Source organism: Pleurodeles waltl, chromosome 9, assembly GCF_031143425.1.
Source record: "Pleurodeles waltl isolate 20211129_DDA chromosome 9, aPleWal1.hap1.20221129, whole genome shotgun sequence".
Taxonomy (NCBI): Eukaryota; Metazoa; Chordata; class Amphibia; order Caudata; family Salamandridae; genus Pleurodeles; species Pleurodeles waltl.
Genome location: NC_090448.1, coordinates 404343993 through 404365391, shown reverse-complemented (window position 1 = coordinate 404365391; position 21399 = coordinate 404343993). Strand labels below are relative to the sequence as shown.

Sequence of the window (21399 nt, the reverse complement as noted above, 5' to 3'; positions counted from 1 at the left end):
GGTAGAGTAGCGAGTACTGGATTCCTTCATCCCTTAGGGCTCTCTTGACTGTCAGAAATGAAGCTCGCTTATTTTGCACCTCCAGGGTGAAGTCCGGGAATAGTGTCACCTCCCCGTTTGCTACTTTGAACGGGCCCGATTCCCTGGCCCTCTGCAGGAGGGTGTCCCTGTCTCTGTGGTGTAACAATTTAGCTATCACTGCCCGGGGGGCCTGCCCGGAGCAAGGGGTCTCGCCGGCACTCGATGCGCCCGCTCCAGCGTGTAGAAAGGAGTCAGGCGCCCTGGCGCCACTGTTGTGCTGAACCACTTCTCCAGAAATTCAACCATGTTCGCCCCCTCGGCCCCCTCCGGGAGGCCCACTACGCGTACATTGCTCCTTCTGTTCCTACCTTCCGCGTCTTCAGCTCTCTTTTTGAGGCGCGTCACTCTGTCAACCAGGGAGGTCACTTCGGCCGCCAAGTCTTTCTGTTTTGGTGCAATGTCCGCCAGTGCAGTTTCTGTTTCTTTGACTCTGTCCACCAATTTGTGGTGGTCCGCTCTCAGCAGGCTCACCTCAACCGCGACCTGGCTTATCTCCCGCTGCAGCGTTGCTTTTGTGTCCTCAATCGCTCCGAGTATTTTATCTAGAGTATCCTGGACTTTGAGCTGCATGTGGTCCTGCGTGCCCGGTCCCCCGCTCTCAGCCGGAGCCGCAGTATCCATGGTTCTGGTCTTGCGGCGGCTCTTGGGGGACATCAGACTGGCTTCCGGCCTTGCCCTAGGGGCCCCAGCAGTGGCCCCAACGATGTTTATAGTTCCACTCCAGGGCGTCACTTCCACTCACCATAAGTGGCACCTTTTTTGTTCCTGGTTGATCCTCAACTGGGCCCCTGCGCTCCGTCCAGACCCGCTGTTTTCGGGCCGTGGCGTCGGGGGGTCTTTACGCCAACTTTTCCTGTTTAGCCGCTAGCTTCTCCAGTTCTTGGCCCTTTGGCACGTCGTGGGCTCACGTCTGTCTCCCCTCTTCGCTGCTCCGCTTTGCGTCCCACTTGGCATCCTTATTGCACCAATAACATTTCTGGGCACCCTGTTTCACCCCTCTGGGGCTAATCCCCCTTGTACTGTTTCCTGCCCTACTCGTTTAGGGGTCTCCGGCCCTCTAGGGTGCCCAAGGGATTCCACAAGTCCATCCACTGGTCCTTCCACGTTCCGCTCACCCCCAGGGTGCGATCCGCCACTCACCGGTTCCACAGGCTGTTCCTCTTGCCCAGTTGATTTGATCCTGTCAGTTGGATCCTCCCGCCTCGGGCTCCAAGTCCGCCCCCAGGTGGCTCAGGCAGGCGCGGTCCCGTGCCACTCTTCTCTGGCACCCTACCCCAAGGGGCCACCAGTCGCACTGCGAACTCACCGATGTCTACAGGGGTTCACCAGGGTCCGCTTTCCTCTAATCATTTCACTTCTTCGGAGTTTGCCGGGGCCCCGAGCTCCACCTCCAGTCAAGCGGCCTCGTGGCCAGCTCCCGGGTCGCACCGTCACCCCGGTGTCGTGCTGCTCCTACTCTCTCTATCGGCCACTCGTCGTCCCCACTCTTCTTCTCTGGGGTCATGCTCTTGTCTAAGAGCAGCGCCTCAAAGCGTGTCCACTATTGGGCCACCGGGCCCCAACCGGCGACCCCGCCGCAGCGGGGGGGGGGGGGGGGACTCCCTTGGCGTCCCCCGCTGCCCTCGGGCCGATCGCCCTCGTGCCGCCTCGGCCCGCAGTTCCGCCCGCGGCCACAAACCTCGTCCGTAGGCCGGCCCCCGTATTCATCTGGGGCCAACCGCCTCTAGGGGCATTGCCATGCCATGCCCTGATTAGACGCGGTCACTCTTGGGCTCTCGGGCCCCCTCCGAAGCCCGCGCCGCCGCGGGGAGACCCGTCCGGGGTCCCCCGCCTCTCCACTCCGTCTGCCCTCACGCCGCTTCGGGCCTCGGCCCAGCACGAGGCCGCGGCTTCGGCCGCGCTCTCAGGCCTCCAGGCCCCGAGCCCAACAGCTGGCCGGTTTCGCCCCCCGGCACTCTCCGTGGTCGCCGGAAGGGTCCGCGCCCTCTTGGCCACTCCCTCCGGCCCAGTCCCTCCGCTCGGACCCCGGCAGGCCCGGAGAGGGCACGATTTCAAGCACTTTCTCGCCGGCCCCTCCGGAGCGAGAAGTTGAGGCGTGCGCCATCTTCGGGTCCTTGGCCACGCCCCCCAAGGATAGACATCTAAGACAGACTAACAGGAGGTAGAAGAAAAACTACAATGAAACGACCAGGTGGAAATGAAGAAGAGAGACAATAATTCTTAGTGAGCATCTGAGGGAAGAGACATAAGATTTGGGAAACAAGAAACTATGTTGAGACTAAAGTAGTGAAAAAAATAGAGTGACTATTCAAGACTTATTATGTAGGATGATAAATAAAGAAGAGTAAAACTAGAGACTGCGATGAATGACAACAGATAGAAATGTTTTTTCTCTAAAGTCTAATTCATTCTAAACTGTTCTGTACTAACTACTTTACTTCTCATTTTCTTTCTATGAGTGAAAAATATGCTGTTGACAGGTACAGCTGCCCCCTTTAAAATACAAATGTGCCAGTGAATGGCTTCCTTGACCAGGTCAGAGAGAGAGTCCGTGTCAGGAAAGAAAGACTTTGTGCTTTGCCACTTCCAAACGTGCCGCACCAAAGAGGGGGCACACACCAGTGGCAGATTCTGGGGAGAGGAGTCCACAAGGTGGACAGGCAAACAATTGGTCTGTTTGAGCCACTGGCTCAAAAATGTTTGCTTGAGCCACTGGTCTCCTGGAGAACTCTAGCCCTGCTCTATTTGCCGGGAGTAGGCTTGGTGTTCATGGGCAACATACCATTGTAAGTCAACAAAATATTTGATTCACTGTTTAGGGCCACCAGCCCACTTGTTGAGGGACAATACATCAGTACCCCTTAGCTTAGTGCAGAAAGAATGATGCCCCAGAATATGACAAGTGGCCAACCAAGTGTTTAGGAATCCCCTCAAGTGGAAACTTATTGCAACCTGGCTCTTTCCACCTATGTGAGCAACAATAGGCCACGTTTCTTCCTTCCCACCATATTGGAGGCTCAGTAAGAGAGAGGTGGGATGGCATGCATTTTGCTCAAGGGATTAGATTAAAGAATAGGTTCAAGGTACTAATTTAGGACAAGGACCCTGTAATCAGTGAGATCCACCCATATCCATTCATCCTTCATGCCAGTGTGAGGCTGTTAAGGCCAACACACCACTGTATCATTGCAAGTGTAATAGGATTGGTTTTCTTCTTCTACGACCAAAAATCAGATTTAAGTCCAAGAAAAGGATCTCACTTGTTACACTACTGAAGGGTTGCAACTGTGTCCAGCCAAGTCCATATAATAAGGGTTGTGGTACAAAGGAGGCCCATAAGTGTGTGATTTCCTCATACTTAAAAGAAAATGAAACATTGTAATACATTCATTACCATTTTATATGGAACGAAGTAAGTTATAGCACTTAGACCCAGAAAATAATTTCTTTTTCAAAGATCTTTTTATTAGAAACGTAGCAAGCAATAAGCAGACAAATAGGTCACATTGAATCATTCCTTGACATAGCTTAAAAGATGCATAATATTGAGACTTTCTCACTCCCACATCCTTCTGCCATTCCACTGCTCAAAGTACAACAATTGGGGTAGGTCAATTAGATGGAGAGATATACCCCCAGTCCATTTCCTATTTAGGAAACAGTAAGCACCCCCTATGATCATTCCACTTCCCCCATATCTTTATCCATTTCTACAGACATGCACGACTTTCATATGTCACTTTCTCGGCCAACATGCACCAATCAATGTCCCTCTTCTAGTCCCGCACTTGTGGCAACAATGACACCCCCATTACCTCGCAATATTACGTTTGGCTACTGCCAGGCCCAAGGTCATCCAAGTTTGCGCCATACGATTCAAATCAGTAGTATCCCAAACATTAAGTAAGCACCATTTAGCTGAAACTGCCATACTGCTCCCACATAGATCATTCATGCATCCAACCACTGATTGTCAAAAACGCTGTATCTCAGGGCAAATCCTAATAGCGTGAAAGAAGGAGCCTCGGTGGCCGCACTGTGAGCGGCAGCTTGCATCAGCTGCCCCACCCATTTTTACCACGTTGGTACATGCAAAGTAAGACCTGTGGCGAATCTTCAGTTTCTCAAGGTGAAACCCCAAATCTATGGCTATCTCCATCGGGGAAGCTAAGGCTTCAAGCCACTAGTCCCCCAGGTCCTGGTCCTACTGCTCTTGCAACCTCTGGAGCACATCCAGCAGGTCATTAATCACTTTTTTATATGGAAAGGGACATTTCTTTGCAGGACATAGGGTTGTCTGACATTCTATCCTCGAGGGGTGAGGATTCAGGAATGTCCTCTCCCTTGGGTCTGAAGTTTATGCCTAATCTGTAAGAAGTGAAAAGTCTAGGTAGTGGGCTAGTTGGTGGTCACGCTACAAATGGGATAAAGTCTCCATGCTCCAACAGAACGCCCACCCTAGATAGGCCTATTAGATCCCACTTTGCAAATCCAGGTTGTGCAGAAAATCAGTATTAAGTATGCATCATCTCTTACTCCAAAATACCTCTCCTGCTTGCACAAAGAGCTGCATCATCCTAGATAGTCTATAGTGGGATAAGGAACAACCCTCTGGCATACATGGTCACTCATGGATCCCATGAATTACTGCAAGCAGCAATTACATGTTCAGAAATCTTCCTTTGGGCATGGCGTACACTAGGTGTTAGGGTTGAGTCTGAACTGAGAGTCAGTGGTGAATCTCTTACTTTCCAAGGAATAAAGGACATATTTTGAAACACAGGGACCTCGCTAAACCGCGATATGTATATTGCGTTAGTCAGGATATTTGTCATTTGCATGGATGACTGCTCAGCGCGTTAAGAATTTGGCACCTTCAAATCGAGTTCAAGCTAAAGGCCACAGGTTTCACTGCAAAGAGGGAATACTTAGCTTTTCATCTTTCTGAAATTTATGAAACGCGTACCACGGAGATGTGTAACATTTGATTTTTACAACACTACCAAACTAATACTGTAGAAAGTGCTTTATAAAAATACATTTTGTGTAGGTCAGCATTTTATGTGCATGTGGATTAGAAACTATCCATATTATATTTATCCTTATGTTATGAACTGTTTTTGTACTGTCTAGATCTTTCAGTTGTGATAAGGTCCCATTGTTTTTGTTATGCGGTCTAATACACATGCTCATCTCCTGCCTAGTTTTCACCAAGCCTGTCACTACTGCCTGCTAGTCCATAGATACACTTTTCAACACTTTCTGCCCTTTCCCATTCTTTACTAAGTCACTTTTCACCAAACTGGTCATGATTGTCTGTTCTCAGATGTTTCTTTCTGCTTTCCTCACTATGTCTGGCCTCCCCTTCTGCTTCATCTTTAATTGTATTAGTAGCGTGTACTCCTCTCTATTCCTTTCCTTGCTGTTCACTACATTCAGCAGGCGTGGCTCCTCCGCTTGGGCGGAGGAGTGCTGCCACACCGCCAGCAGTAGTAGCTGCAAACCTTTTGCCAAAAAACAATAATAAACTATGTTTATAATGGTTTCTTGGTAAAAAGGAGCAAGGCAACAGGCTGTAACGCGCACCGTCTCTGGTTGGCCAAACACACATGCGCAGTAAGTAGGCTCTCAGTGCCGGGCTGGAGAGAGCAGGCACAGGCTCCCAGTATGCCTGGGTGCTCCCAGCCAATCCTAACGCTGCTCTGAGCAGCGTCAGGATTGGCTTCATGGCAGGCTGGGAGCATGTGCCTGCAGCCTGTTTGTAGCCTAGGAGAGAAGCAGCGCGGTAGCAGAGGCACAGGTAAGTTTTTAAAACAATTAATCCCCCCACCCCACATCATCATCGCATCACCACATCAGCACATCACATCACATTGCATCGTCACATCACATTGCATCGTCACATCACATTGCATCGTCACATCACATTGCATCGTCACATCACATTGCATCGTCACATCGCATCAGTACATCATCACATCGCATCACCACATCATCATCACATCACCACATCGCATCGTCACATCACATCACCCCAACATCACCACATCACCACAACATCGCCACGTCAGCCCCATCGCCACGTCAGCCCCATCGCCACGTCAGCCCCATCGCCACGTCAGCCCCATCGCCACGTCAGCCCCATCGCCACGTCAGCCCCATCGCCACTTCACCTCCATCACCCCCCCCACGCACGCAACACTCCTATTTACCACTACAAGCTGCTCCTGACCTTCTGCTTTTCTGTACTACTTTCCAAAACTCCCAGTGTTGTCCCTTTGCCCATTCTTCACCCGCCATGTCAGTACTAGCTGCCTTTGCCCACTTCTCACTGAGGTGGTCAACACTATCAACCAATCTACTCTTCCCAGTGAATCTGTCCGAACTAGATATTTTTCTGCTCTTCCTAGCTTTGCCTTTTTCCCACCAAGCTTCTCACAAATACTTGTCTTTCCACACTTCCCTCCCAGCATGTAAGTAGCAATGACTGATTTATTCTGCCAATCCTGACATCTTCAAAACTTGTCAGCACAGTGTGCTCCCTACTTTTTATCAAGCCAGACAGTCTTGTCAGGCTGTCATGGAGCCTCTCACTAATTACTTCTAGACCACTTGATGCCAGGTGACCTTAACTAGAGACAGCGGTCTGCAAATGCACTAGTCCTGCCTCTTTCCTGGACTTATGCCATTAGAGGCTAGCTCCTGCAAACTCAGCACTAACAACTTGAAATTAACGCCTACAGACTGCTTACAGATGTCTATTGTTGAAGACCTGTTGTGTACAATACCAATATTTAGAGGAGAATTTTGGTCAGATCACTACTTTGATTGGTTGGCTTTCTTTCCAGCCTAATTTGCTTGCTTCTTATTCAGCAGCTTTCCTTCCTCCTATTGAGTTTGTCCCACCTCTGGAGCATACCATCTTTTTGACTGGAGGACTTGTCGTTCCACGACTGATATCAGGGAACAGCTTTGTACTCTTTATTCCAGCACTCCACAGAAGTGCAAGTGCTTTCTTGCACTGGATCCTGTGTGTTGGTTAACCTTCAAATTATCGCCCCCTCGCCTGTGCTCAGTTTTGCGTTTCCCCCTTTGGCCCATCAGCTTGTCTGTTGCTGCACCCACTTCTCATTCCACTTGGCTTTTTTATTACTTTTTCCACCTCCCAAACGTATATTTGTTGCTCACCTATTTGGCACTGTTGCCCTCTTGCTCCCTGCCACTCAACTGTGTTCAGGTACTCGTCCCTCCTCCCACTCGCCACCTACATTACTCCCTGTCTCGCTTTTCATTATTGTTATTTTTGCTTTACTTTTTGGGCTGGCCCTGCAGCTTCAATTTGCTACTGGGCTGCTTCATTCTTCATCATTCACTTTCACATGTCTTTTATTCTGTTTTTTAATTGCCCCAATCTAAGGTGAGCATCCGCAACCCTGAAACAGTAAATTAAAAGCACAAAAACACTGCTGCAGTATTGTGACGCATGTGCATGCATAACAGACACAGGTACCAATGTCATTAAGTTACACTGGGCATTTTGGTTCTTTTTGCAAATGCTGTTGAACGTTGGCAACAAGTGTTTTTTTTTCCATCTACTAATGCTGTGCAACAGATTTGCCATTTCCTATTAATGTAAACAACAGGTGTTAGTACTACCCACCTAACAATACTCTTTATGCTGGCCATAACACAATGGAACCTAGGATTTGAAGGTCACACAATTACCAAAAGTGATGGCTTACCTCACTGAGGTATCTAACAGAACACTCCTACAGGGCTGCATAACGCCATGCATAGAAAAGAATGAACTTAAGTGACCTTGAAACCAATGCATCAATGGACATGAGGTAATGTCCCACACTCACCAGGTCTTGTGGCGGCCGGTGCACTCGGAAAAATCCCACCAGGATGGCAGTGGGCAACAGCTCCCAGAAGAAGAGAATCAGACCGAAAACCAGGTAGCCCTTGTCGCCAATATCAGCAATAAGATCTGCCTGGAGGAAGATGGCAAAGAGATCTGCTCAGACACTACATATTAGAAAATGTATATTGAGCCGCAGAAGTGAAATCAGACAGAGGCTACAAACGCCGAGGGATGTATATGGGCATAGTTGTCATAAGTTTGCATTTATCTAGCAACTGCAATTATGGTTTGATATAAAATCAACAAATGAGAAAAAGCAGATATACATAAAGAATGATCAGGTTGTACTTTTAAAATAAATATACCCTTATAAAGGGACCTTAAGTCTTTCTCGCCTAGTGCACTGCTGCACACAGGTAAGATTCCAGTCCACCTTTAATTGTATTCTCTGGTGACAGGATCTACTGGCAAACACCAGTCTGGAATCTCATCCATTCCTCCCACAAAACAACAATGCATCTTCACTCTGGCTGCCTTCTTCAGATGTCTTTCTTTTACCAGAAGGACATCACCAGGTACGTGGCTCTGACCTTCTGTCGGCACTGATCAACATAGCAACATACATTCTCTCCAGTAGCATAGTGAAGATTTTTTGTGCCATTTTTGGCCTACGTTCCTCGCTGTTCTTTTGGTGTGCATTTATTTATTGTTTTTTTTTTTACTTTGGCCCTTAAATACAGAAGGGGTGCATCTTAAGTCACCAGAAAAAAATGTATATATGTATGTGGGGTTGTTGGCGTATGACGTACATCATTTTTTATTATTGTATGGTGTGTCACATTTAGAGTGAAAGGATGTGTGGCACTGCACAGACTGTAGGTGGGAGTTAAGGACTTTTTTTTATTTCAAAGCAACTGTCAACATAGTCAAATTTAACTTTCTTTCCACTTGAATTTTGAGGGAACTTCTATCCCAATAACACAATACAGCCATTGACAGAGTAGTTATCTGTTGACAACTCAATGGGTGTAGGAAAGTGCCCCTTTTGACATGGTCATCCCCCCCTTTTTTGCCACTGGTACTGAAGCTTTTCGACTGAAGGAGCTCTTTCCCTAAAACAAGGTAAAAGATCTAATTGTGTACAATTGTCACACACTGTAGTACCTCTCTAAGTCTTAAGTAAATGGTACCACTGGTGCGTACGACCTGCATACTAGAGAGGGTCCCAAGGGCTGCTGAATGTATTGTGCCACCCCTGGGACCCCCCCCTAAAAATACTGCATAGCCTGCCATTGTGAACTGCATGTCATGGTGCAAGCCATGAGTGAAAACACGACATAGCATACTCATTGTGTGCCATGCCCAAGACACTGCATCTAATATGTGTAAGACACACCTACAGACAGCCCTAGAACCTAAGGCAGGGTGCATTAAATTTAATGTGAGGACATATCTACAAGAGCAGATATGCCCCTGTGATGTCTAGTTCAATTACTAGATATTGCAAGTGAACAGGGAAGCTACCTTAAGGTATGTACTGGGCACTGGTCAATAGGGGTTAACCAGCTAACTAATGGCTGTACTGAAACCTGTGGTGTTTGGTATCAAACACCTTGTCTTAATAAGTCCATACAGATTTCTGTATTGGATTTATTATGACATGCACCCAGAGGGCACTTTAGAAGTGCCCCCTAAAAACCTACTAGTCCTCTAGCGTGCTGGCCAACTGGTATCGACCAGTCTGCCACCACAGACATGTTTCTGCCCCGCTAGAGGAGAGAGACCACATTCTGACAGGCTGAAAACAATGCCTGCTTTGGAGTAAGGTGCTATCACCTCCTCCAGCATGATAGCTGGTGAATCTGCATATCACGGCCAAGGAGTTCAAAGTCCCTGCCAACTCGGATATGCAACCCAGAGTTCCCCCCGGACGTGGGAGATGCCACCCCCTGCCATGAGGCCATTAAGCACCAGGACAAGTGGGTAATTAGTTATGCAGAAGGTGTGTTGCACTACCAGGCTAGCCACACCCCTAAGGTGGGATGCCTGATGTGCTCCACAAAAACAAAAAAAAGTCATCACCATCTTGTTTTTGGGTGGAATTAGGAATTGTGGGGCAGAGTTATGCCCACTACCTACAGGAAGTGCTCATATAGGGGGGTGCAATCACCATGGGGGGTAAGTGGACCATTGGCTACTATTTTACACTCCCCTTTATATCCCTAACTTAAGTATTAAGGTGGCCCCCTGCACCGGAAGAACAGATTTGACTGACTGAAGAAAGAAGAGGATAAAGGAGAGACGAAAAAGTGAGAACTGTGGACTGCTGGTGGACTTTTGTCAAGCCCTACCTGCATACCTACTTCTGTCCCAACGATCACCACAACCAGATACATCCTACCGCTGTGCATCTTCCAAAAGCCTATCTGGGCCTCATCAAGACATCAGCATCTCCCTTGGATTGGAGGAGCAACTTACCTGCAGCTTGCAGGCACCAACCGCAAGGTCCAGCTCACCATTCTGCTGATCACCAGGTCCACTGATGCAGCAGCCATCCAGGAGGAGGCCACCGAGCTCCAGGAGGACAGACCAGTCTCCCCACCACGTAAGAAGACACAAGGATCTATTGCATGTCTCCTGCACTAATACCGGGGGTACAGGACCCCTTGCAACAACCAAAGTTTGTTTGAGTCCAACTCGGCCTCCAATGTCGCAGAGACCTACCAGCCGTCAAGAGACATCAGCAACATAGAGGCCAGTATCAAAAGTGGCCCACCTGTCCTGTTTTGCCTCCTCTTGCAGATCTAACAAAGAACCTCCAGTGCCTTTGACGCAGGAGCACCCGCAGACCAGAACCCACTGGCACCTGAGCTTCCTGGCTTGGGTCCATGATAACAGACAATACTTCCCTGCTCCCAGAACCCCCACTGATGAAGCACCCCATTAGGAGCTCCTGGACTTGTCCCCAAGTCCCCCCCTCTGCAGCATGTTTCAAGGTGTTCCCCCATCTTTGCCAACCATGCAGTCTGCAAGGCACCCAACCCAACCCATCCACACCTCTGCACCAGACTCCCCAGGGCAGGTAAAACTGAACTGCTGGTGTTTTCTGTGACCTTGGCCCACTAGCAAACTACGACCAAAACAGGATCCCCCAAGATACTCCTGCAATTACCAATATGCAGTACATGTACTTTACTTTATCCATTGAAAGTCATTACCACGTAAAAGCACTGTGAACTATAGCTCTGCAACAGTACTTACCTACTATGAAGATTTTAAACCTCTATCTACCAGTAAGGGTCGCCTGTACTATCTGTATAGTGAACTGCTGCATTGGTACAATACATAGATAGCCAGCTTCCTACAGTGGGAATACACTTCGAGTATGCACATCAGAAGCATGTAGGCAAGTTACAAACACTACACAATTCTGCCTAAGATTACCCATGTGTCGGAAGCTCACTATAACCTTCACTGCTTCTGAAGGCATCCTAGATCAAGCTTAAGTGGCATCCTGGATCAAGCTTGAGAGGCTTACTTGGATGCACAGCATGTCATTTAGCAATTTCCTTGCCTACATGCAGCAAGATGTTCCCTTGTGGTCAAGAGTAGGACCTGGAGAGGTGCTGGAAAATGTATCTTTTTTTTTTTTTTTAAACATACGTTTATTGGTTTTTCTTTCTCTTGTACAGTGTTTCCGTGCAGCATACAACTTCATAACAATAATTCAATAACATTTCAATAGCTGGTAAATATGTTAACAGAGTATTAGGCACACTGTACTTCTTTGGCTGAGGCTATTAAGCAGTATTTCTTGACACTACACTCATCGTACAAGTGTTGTAACTTTCCGTGAGGCCCAGGGCTGTGTTCCTGTACGCAAGTAAGGGTAAGTAGTGTCTCTGGTCAATCATGGCATTTCACTATGCATAACACCGGGCTTCAACATTTCAAGATTTTTGTTTAATGCAGCTGTAATCTACTGCCAATCCAATAAGTATACAAAAAAAGGGAGAAGAAAATTTAAAAAAAAAAAAAAAAAAGAAAAGGGGAAAAAGAAGGAAAATGAAACAGCAATCGAATAGAACAACTAGTAGTCTCTCCGGGAGCTAATTGAAGGATACCTTAGAATGGAACGCTAATAGTGGAGGGTCAGTGAATGCTTGTTTCTAGTATGTGGCCAAGTGTACAGCTCATGTACATATGGTAGTCATGGTGTATATATCTGTATAGACATATACACATCTATATGTGGGGTGGGTGTGATTAGTTTCTGTGGTGTGGTCCCTCCCATCTGTGTATTCTTACTCCCCGCCTTGGGCGGCAACATTGTCAACCTCCCCATCCATCCATCTTGCTCTGTTCTGGCTCTCCGGATGTTCCCTTCTGTCTCGTACCTCGGTCCACAATCCCGCTATGGGGTGTATCCTAAGACCATGCACATCTTCCGTCTCAGAGCATTTTCCTCAGCTTTGGACCAATGTGTAACGTCCCAAACCCCGGCCATCAATTGTGGCCCGTCTCAGATTTCCAATATAGAGTGATTCTACACCTTGCCAAGGAGAGTGCCAGATCCAGCAATCTAGTGCCAATCCTGCGCCCCCTGGGCCTAGGGAAATCTTCCAACAGGTCCACTGCTAGTGTACAAGGAAGGGAGCATCCCAATGTTGTGCCGAGGTGGAGCATCACCGCACTCCAGAAGACCTGTAGCGTTGGGCAGTCCCACATCATGTGCCCAAGGTCTGCTTCTGGGAGACGACATCTGGGGCATATACCAGGGTTTCTCCATAAATGACATGTAGTCTGTGCGGTGCGAGATATGTCATGTGTAATATATTAAATTGTAAATATTTAAGTTGTGTATTCTGGGAGAGTTTGTGTGGGTAAGCCATTATTCTGTCCCAATCTTTATCATTTACCTCTTGTTCAAATAGGGTCCATCATCTGTTCCTAAGTGCTTTTAGTGGTCTCTGACTTAACTCTAGTAATACACCATAGCGCCATATCATTTGTCGTCTTGTTGAAGATAACTTAAGCAGCAAGTGGAGCACTGTGTGCTGTTGAGGTTCTTACCTACCGTTTCCCCAAGAGATTTGCATATGTCCACGTCAGAGCCTCATAGGTTAGAAATTGACTGTGGGGGAGTGCATGTTCTGCCATCAAATCAGCTAATGGTAGGAGGGAACCTGACAAATAGCAGTCTCCTACGGTGGTCACACCAGCCTTAGTCCAGTTCTTCAATTCGATCGAGGTAAATAAAGTAATGGGGTCACAGTGTGGTAGCCCTACCAGTGGTTGGTTGGGTCGATGGATAAGGGGGTGTTTTCATTGTTCGTATGTTACTCCAGCTGTACAGTGCCACCTGAAGCATGACGCCCGGTTCTGTGATGGGCAGGACACAGCATTTTAGCCAACAGCAGTCCCTGATGGGGAGTCAAGTCCATAAAGTCCAGGGAGTCCCTTTGCTCACTATCCAGCCATCTGGCCACCCATAGGAGCTGTACGACTATGTAATACAGTTCGAACTCTGAGGCGCCAAGTTCACCATCTACAGGAGTGCACTGCAGCACTTTTAACAACACTATTGCCATCCCAAATCAGTTCACAAAGTAGGGTGTTCAATTGTCGGAACCACGCTACCAGTATTTTGATAGGGAAATTAGAAAAAATACAATAAGCTCAGCAGCATCACCATCTTAGAGAGTGACCCGCAGGCCATAGGTCCTAGTTTAAGGGACCTCCAGAAGGGCACACATAATCAAAGGGAGCGCATCGCTCGCCCCAGGTTTCCCTCCCTCAAGTTGTTCAGTTGATGATAGATTTGTATGTCAACATATACATTTGTATGCCTAGATCAAGTGGGTTTAGGTACGTCTGGGGTACATGGGAACAGGCACGTCTTGGTCCTGTTAACTTTTAAGCCGGATAGGGTCTCGAAGGCTTCCACGTGGGGCATTACCTCTTTAGTGGACCTTGTGCCGTCTGCCAGAAATAGGAGGAGATCGTCTGCGTATAAGGAAATAACAAGACTGTATCTCTCCAATGTTATTACATTGTCCCACCTTCACTTCTGAATAATTCTGCTAGTGGCTCGATGGGCAAAGCGAACAACAGAGGTGACAACGGGCACCCCTGCCTCGTACCTCTGTGCACTTTGTAATTTGTCAAAATGACAGTCCCTGTCCTAACCCTTGCTGTCAGTCCAGTATAAAGAAGCGTTACCCACTTTATCCAGTTGTCCCCGATCTCCATTTGGCGCATTACCTTCAGTAGGAAGACCTATTGGAGCGAGTCGAAAGCCTTTTCTAGGTATACCGACATGAGCATTGATTCTGGTGAGCTCGTAAGATCTGGGTGGTATAAAATATGGTAAAGCCGTCTAAGCTTGAGGGAGGTACTACGTTGCGGTATGAAACCATTTTAATCCTTGCGTACTAGGCTTCGCCTATAGCGAAGTAGTCTAGTCACAAGTATTTTGCTCAGAATTTTCAAATCTGTGTTGAGCATGGACAGAGGATGATAGGTCGTAACTCGGGCACCCAAAATGGTGGTCCTGGGCTGGTGAGAGGGCGGGGGGGGAATGACTGGCCCTTCTTTAAGGTCTTATTGTACTGTGTCATCAATTGTGGCGCCAGGAGGTCTGCAAAATGTTTGTAAAACTCTGCTGGGAGTCAGTCTGGTCCTGGGGTCTTACCCGTAGCCATGTCTTTAATAGCCAGTTTGATTTCCTGAGCTGTCATTGGGCCCCCAATACCAATTCGTGACTCTGATGTCAAAGTCAGGAGGGTGAGATGTTCCAGAAATTTGTCTTGTATACTGTCCGGGGGAGTTTCTGGAGCGTTATATAGAGTTTTGTAGTAGTTATGGAACTCCTCATTGATTTGTTCGAGGGTATAAATGAATTCACCAGTTGCTGTTGTCAAGTGTGCAATTGGGGTGCACTGCAGTTGTGGGTGAGCAAGCCATGCCAGCAGGTGCCCAGATTTACCCTCCATATCATGCATCTTAGCCACGTAAGTCTTATAGTTATGACATCTAAATTTTCTAGTGCATCATTGTAACAACCTTTTGTATCTTTAAGGAGTTTGTTCTGGGCCGGGTCTGATCCCAGTGTGTTTCCAATTGTGTGTAGTGTAGGTTCTAGTGCGTGTAGCTCTATTCGAAGTTCCATGCCAATGCCTACAGTTTGACCCATGCAGTGGCCTCGGACTACCACCTTGAAGGCTTCCTACTCTAAAAGCGTAGATGATGCTGTGCCTTGATTAGTTGTAAAATACTCAGCAATGGCAATGCGCAGGGCATCCCTATAGGGAGAATCCTCAAGTGTCACTGACTGTAGACACCAAGTTGGGACTGCTGGTTTATTGCCCATGAATCTTTGCTTTAAAAGCAAGGGGTTATGGTTTCATTATTGTCCGGCTAAGGTACTCTGTGTGGGTGATACGCTGGCATAGTCTGGTAGTGCATACAAATTTTTTCAACCTAGTATGGAGTGAGTATAGGGAGGAATAGGATGAATAGTCGCATTCTGTGCCATGCTGTTCACACCATACATCCGTCAGCTCCCAATCTTGTACCTAGTCCCTGAAGCCTTGTGCCAATCGGTGGGTGTGAGTCCCTTGTAGTGGGGGCGTGGATCGGTCAAGATGAACATCTGCGGCACAGTTAAAGGTAACCCTCCCATCAGTTGTCCCATGGATGTAGACAATGTGTATAGAAAAGTCAGTTTGTCTTGATTAGGTGCATATATGCTACACAGTGTTATGTCCTGTCCTGCAAGTTTACAGCTGACCAGGACGTATCTCCCATCTTTGTCAACCCAAGATTGGGAAAGTTCAAAGGGGACACGAGCCCTAATCCACACCAGTGTGCCCCATGCATAAGCAGAGTAGACGGCACCATATAGTTGCCCTCACCATCTACGGCAGAGCTTTTCCACTTCAGCTCCTACAAGGTGGGTCTCCTGGAGCACGGCAATCTGCACCCCTCTGTGAGTCAAGTATCTATGTATATTGTGTCGTTTGGACATTGATCCCATTCCACGGATATTCCAGGTCAGATAGGTACAGTCTGTACATCTAGTAGCCATTACAGTATTGTATTCATATCAAGCATTCAGTCAATTGTAGCGCTTACCTCCAGGCTTCTTCGTGCGGACCCCGCAGAGACAAATAACAGTAAATTACCCATCAAATAACTCCCAGTACCCTGGGCCACACAGCAACGGCTGGTCACCCAAACTTACTGTAACCCTTTGTATGTATTTTGTACGGCTGTCCACCAGACACCTACAAGGGGTCAGGTGGGAGAGTGCAGCTAAACGTAGCACAAGTGGTGTTGGTCTGTCCGGCCCGGAGTGGCAGGACTGCTGAAAGGGAGTCTTTGTAGTGGGGATTAGTTTACGTGGGCCTTGTCCCAGACAGCGTTAACGTCCCCATGCAGGGGTTTCATCTTCATACATTGGCCTGCAGGTAGAGTGAATCAGCTGTGGCGGATGATATCACATTTTGCAGGAATCATTGACTTCAGCAGGTCCAGTCTTCAGCCTCTGATAGGCTGGTCTGTGGGTGGCTCATCTATTTTTAAGCAAGGCCTTCAGCAGTCTGCAGTGTTACCACTGGCATCTTGCTTCCGGCCAGGACCGAGTCCACAGAGAATTTATTGGAGGTGTGGTCTGATTCAGACTACCAGTAAGCCTGAGTTCCCAGATCAGAGCCTTCCCCCTAGGGCAGATGCATGTTTTTGGGATCCTGGTTCTGAGCCTGCAGGGCCGTTTCTGCTGTCTGCACTTGGGTCCTTCTTCCACCTGATGGAACCCCTTTGGGAGTGACCACGTTTTATAGTTGTCGAGCCAGTTCCATGCTGCTTGCGGGTCTGCGCAGAAGTGGGTCTTTCCGTCTTGCACGATTCTCAGTTTTGCCGGGCATATGAGAGAATACTTGAGTCCCTCCTCTCGTAGGGCCCATTTAACTTTGCCATAGTCCACCTTCTTGGACTGCACTTCCGCCATGTACTCTAGGAATAACAACACTTTGCCGTTTTCGACAGTGCATGGGCCATTTATTCTTGCTTGTTGGAGAAGTGTATCTCCATCTCGAAAATGTAGTAGTCTGGCTACCACTGAGCATGGCACTCTGTGTGCGCATTCTATTGCAAAGGAAGGTGTCAGGTGAGTTGGGGCTATCTCATTCCTCATCCAATGTTCAGGGTAGGTTACCATGTCCTTCCGGAAAACCTACAATGTGAACGTTGTTTCTTCTGCTGTGGCCCTCCGCGTCTTCCGCTCAGCGTTCCAGGGTGCATACCCTATATGAGAGGGCTGCAACTTGAGGGTAAAGTCTAATTGTGTTAGACATAGCTCTTCAAGGCCTGATTCAATCCCTTTCACCCTGACTGCCATTTTGTGATGTTCTGCCTGCAGGAGTTCCATTTCCACCGAGACCGCCCCAGTATCCTGCTGGAGTGCTTCCTTCATCTCAGTAATAGCAGCTAGTATTTTGTCAAACTGTGCCTGCATCGCGTGGGCTGCTCTTTCCAGGTTCGGTGGGTCCCTCTTCGCTGTTTGTTGATCGTCTACCGTCTCCTGTTGTATTCCAGCAGGCTTGTTTCAGAGTTTTCCCTTGGTGACCTTACTGGGCACTCAATGTTGTGGTGTTGTTTTTATCTGCAGAGCGGGATAAGGCATGCAAGTTAATAACAAGGATTGATGAATTCACTCAAGTGGTTACAGTGGTGTGGTTGGTCAACTTCTCAATGTTGTCCTATGCCTCTGTTGTCGGGCCCATGCCGCAATGTACAGAGTGGGTCACAGGGCAAGGACAGTAGTAGCCTGTCAGGCTCAGCATTTAATCTAGTCCCTCCTCCGAGTCAGGTGTATAAGCGGTTTCATATATTAATTTTTTTCCCCAGGGTGGCGTATCTGCTGGGGCTGTAGGGTGTTTCCACTCACTCAACTGGTGTTGTGCTGTGGTAACTACTGGACCGGCCGACTGGGCGATCCCTATCACCCGTCAGATATTAATTCCAGCGGGGTTACCGCAGGTCACTTAGGCAGGCGTTTACCGTCTGGGACCACTTGGCATCAGACAGAACTGGAGTAGGTGGGGGCAAGCCCATTCGCCTTGGCAGCTTCAGTTGGCAGTTCCAGGTAACTTGTCCCAGCCTTCCAACAACAGTTCGGGGCAAGGGCGTGGCAAGGTAGTTCAGCGCTGGGGTCCCTACTGGCAAGCGCCACAGTATGGATGGAGTGGCAGGTTGTGAGGTAGCCCAAGGGCCACCGAGATGGTGGGTGGTGGTGCAGGTAAGAGTGCGCTCCTGGCCTCCCTCGGCGGCCTCACCTCTGCAGATGCCCTAAGTTTGTGCAGCCCTTAAGAGCGTCAACTCGGCCATACCCTGCTCAGCCCGCTGAAGGATGGAGGCCAAACAGCAGGGTATGTGTGCCTGTCTCCGCAGGCGGCCTTTGCAAGAGCGAGGTGCAGGGTGCACTCAACTTATCTCTACGTATGTCAGGGGTAGAGCGTGCTAGGCCTCCCCGCCGAATCCTCCAGTTCAAACGGCAGTAGGCAGCTGAGCAGGCCCAGTGCCGCCGCAGGCCCCTTTCGGGCGTCTGCTCCCCTTCCAGTCCCGGCCTCCAGCAAGGATGTGGGGTCACTGGTCGTCACCCCGACCTCTAGTGGTTGCGGCTGCAATCTCTCTGGGTTCCCTCCAGGCAGGCAGGCATGCAGCGGCGTCGGGCAAAGCAGCCAGGTGGTCTGCGCCCCACCATTGCACTGTGTGTGACCGGTTACATCAGGTCAGGCAAGGTCCAATGCATGGCAGCCAGCACGCCCGTCCCATGCTCTCACCCACTTCATAGCTGTTAGTGTTTTTTTCCAGCGTTATTGAGGACCCCTTCAGGTGGTGAATGTTTACTGTGTTGACAGCTGTCACACATCAGAGTTTGATAGGCCCTCTCAGATACTGATTTATAAGATTCAAGATTAGGCCAGAGTGGAGCGGTGCAATTATGCGTCCGCCATCTTGGCCATTCAGCCATGCCTCCAGAAAATGTATAATTTTTTCCTAAATCCATCATGCAAAAACACTAAGCATCAAGTATTTTCGTATGTTGTGAGCTCTCTGTGGAACTCTTTGCTGGGTGGTATTACAAATATTCATTATCTCTTTCAATTTCAGAACACACTAAAATCCATCTGTTCTACTAATGTTTCCTGGCTCGATCTGTCACATCTTTGGGATTTTAACTACACATAATTGTAACATTGAAACTAAAACTGTAAAGCCTGTATATTTCCTTCAACAAGGGAATGTGGAAGTAGGCATCCTGGAGATATGGGAGGTTAGAACCCAGTTCAGAAGGCCACAGGATAAGCAGGAGCCACTAAGTTCAACCATAGGGGTTGAGACATTTTACTCCGATGTCCAGTGGCCCGACCCACTATTGATCCTAAGCAACTGGATCAAGGTCAGTACTTGACTCTCAGGAATAGTGTGGTCTGGGTAGACCAATTCGCAATAGGAGGAAGTGGTTACAGAGGAGTGAACACAGACTCGTAACTCAAAATACACTCAGTAGCAGTAATACATTTTCGTCTACCCAAATACTCCCTTTTATGATAAAAGAAGTATTTTATTTTTACCCACAACACCACAAAGGGAAATAAGACATTCACAAACAACTGTACAGTCCCCATGAGGTAAGGGCTCTTGAGTTTCATAGGCACTTCCCTGTGTCCCACTCTAGCGACAGTGGTTATTCCCCATTCACTCCAGGCAATATCCAAGGTACGCACCACTAGTAATCCATGTCTCAAGAGTCCACTCTGACTCTGTATTATAGTCAAAGGTCTAGCAAGCAAGTTCCCCCAGATTGACTGGCCCTTAATCAGCCTTACCCACACCAGCAGGCTCAGATCGGACGGAGTTCCTGAGTGCACCCCTACTCCCGGAGCAGCAGTAGCAGGTTCAGGTGAGTTCACTGCATATGACCCAGGCAAGCTGCGCTCTGCAGTCCTGGCGTTCCTCACACGCCGTCAGGCAACTGCAGCAACCAGAGGTTCTTCGTGGCTCCTCCTGACAGGTTAACTCTTTGGTCCATCCTACAGTGCGGGGAAGCAGTGCAAAGGCCCTGATGCTGATTCTTTGTCCTCGTGAAGGTGTGTAGGGGGTTTCCATGATGACCTAACTCCTTTGGCAATGATCCTGACCAGATCATACTTTTTGCTGATCCTGGTGACACCCTTCGGCATACAGGGCCATGTAGCTCTACTGCACATGGGCTCCAATCCGATTGGCACAGCACGTTCCTTCACAGCAGCCCCGCACACAACAATCCAAGGGCTATGGCCCCTTCCACAAGCCAATTTGTCCACAGTGGCGCCTCCTGGCGCTCTCAGTTACCAGCCCCTTACTACCCAGAGGTTCCGGCCTGGCTAGCACAGTGATGATCACAGTTCACTTCATGGCAGCCAATCCTGTCGTACGAAGTTGCAGACTCATCACTGCACACAGGGGATGACCTGTTCGGCACCGCAATGTCCATGGCTCACTTAGCAGCGGCCTTCCTCAGGCATACGAGGATCGCTAACTTTTTCCTGCACATGGGCGATGACCAGATCGGTACAGCAACCATCACCTAACACCTTATAAAGGAGGTCCACTAGATAGGATTCCCCCACTGAACCTTGCTCCCTCTAACGCTCTGGTCTTCCTCACAGGGCACACTGGTCTTGGCATGCAGGCAAGCGCTGTTGCTCCACAGCAGGTCATCTTGGATTCCCTGGGTGATGTCCCCCCACCCAGCTGGGAAACTATTAGACCTTGGCCCTCACTCCTGGTCACAGGCAGAAATCTTGCAGAGCTTCCCCTCCTCGTACTGCCCAACTGGCTACTGGACAATTGACAATTTTTGGGGTCTCAAGTTCCCCTTCTTATAGTACATTTCCAAACACCAAATGTGATTTAGAGTCTGTGTCTTTGAAGTTTATGTAGAGGGTTTTCTTCTTTTGAAAGTGGCCACTCCTCGGATCCTTCTCTTCCTCTTGAAAGTAGTCTTTCGCAGCAGTAGCAACTCCAAAGCAGAAACCCCCCTCAACACAGTGCTTGGGAGTAATTAGCATTCACACTTGGATGTCAGCCACAGTGACATTTGTATCAAACAGTTAGTCTGTGGCCCCAGTCCTACTTTTGATGATTCTCTTTTCAGCCCCATCTCCTTTCTGAGATGTGCCTAATGACCTTTCTCGGAATCAAAGAGTGACTTTCGAAGTGTACCAGGGAGCTTGGCTCTCCCTTCTTTAGTGTGTCCCATCCAACTTACCGGAATGCAACAATACAAAAACCTCTCTGAGGGGAATCCTCTACCTCTTCTCCTCATGTTTCACCATGCAGCCCTGGGTCTCCCAAAAATGGAACCCAGAGTCCTCCATGTACTGTACCCTTTACATGCACACCTA

The 21399-nt window shown here is 48.5% G+C and overlaps 1 protein-coding gene across 2 annotated transcripts in view; it reads right to left on the bottom strand.

Moving 5' to 3' along the window:
* Positions 1–21399, bottom strand: part of GPR137 (G protein-coupled receptor 137) — a 131744-nt gene that overhangs the window by 12966 nt on the left and 97379 nt on the right. For both annotated transcript variants that reach the window (XM_069207145.1, XM_069207146.1), the window contains exon 6: positions 7947–8075. In XM_069207145.1, coding sequence (XP_069063246.1) covers positions 7947–8075 — 129 coding nt within the window. The remainder of the gene's footprint in view (positions 1–7946; positions 8076–21399) is intronic.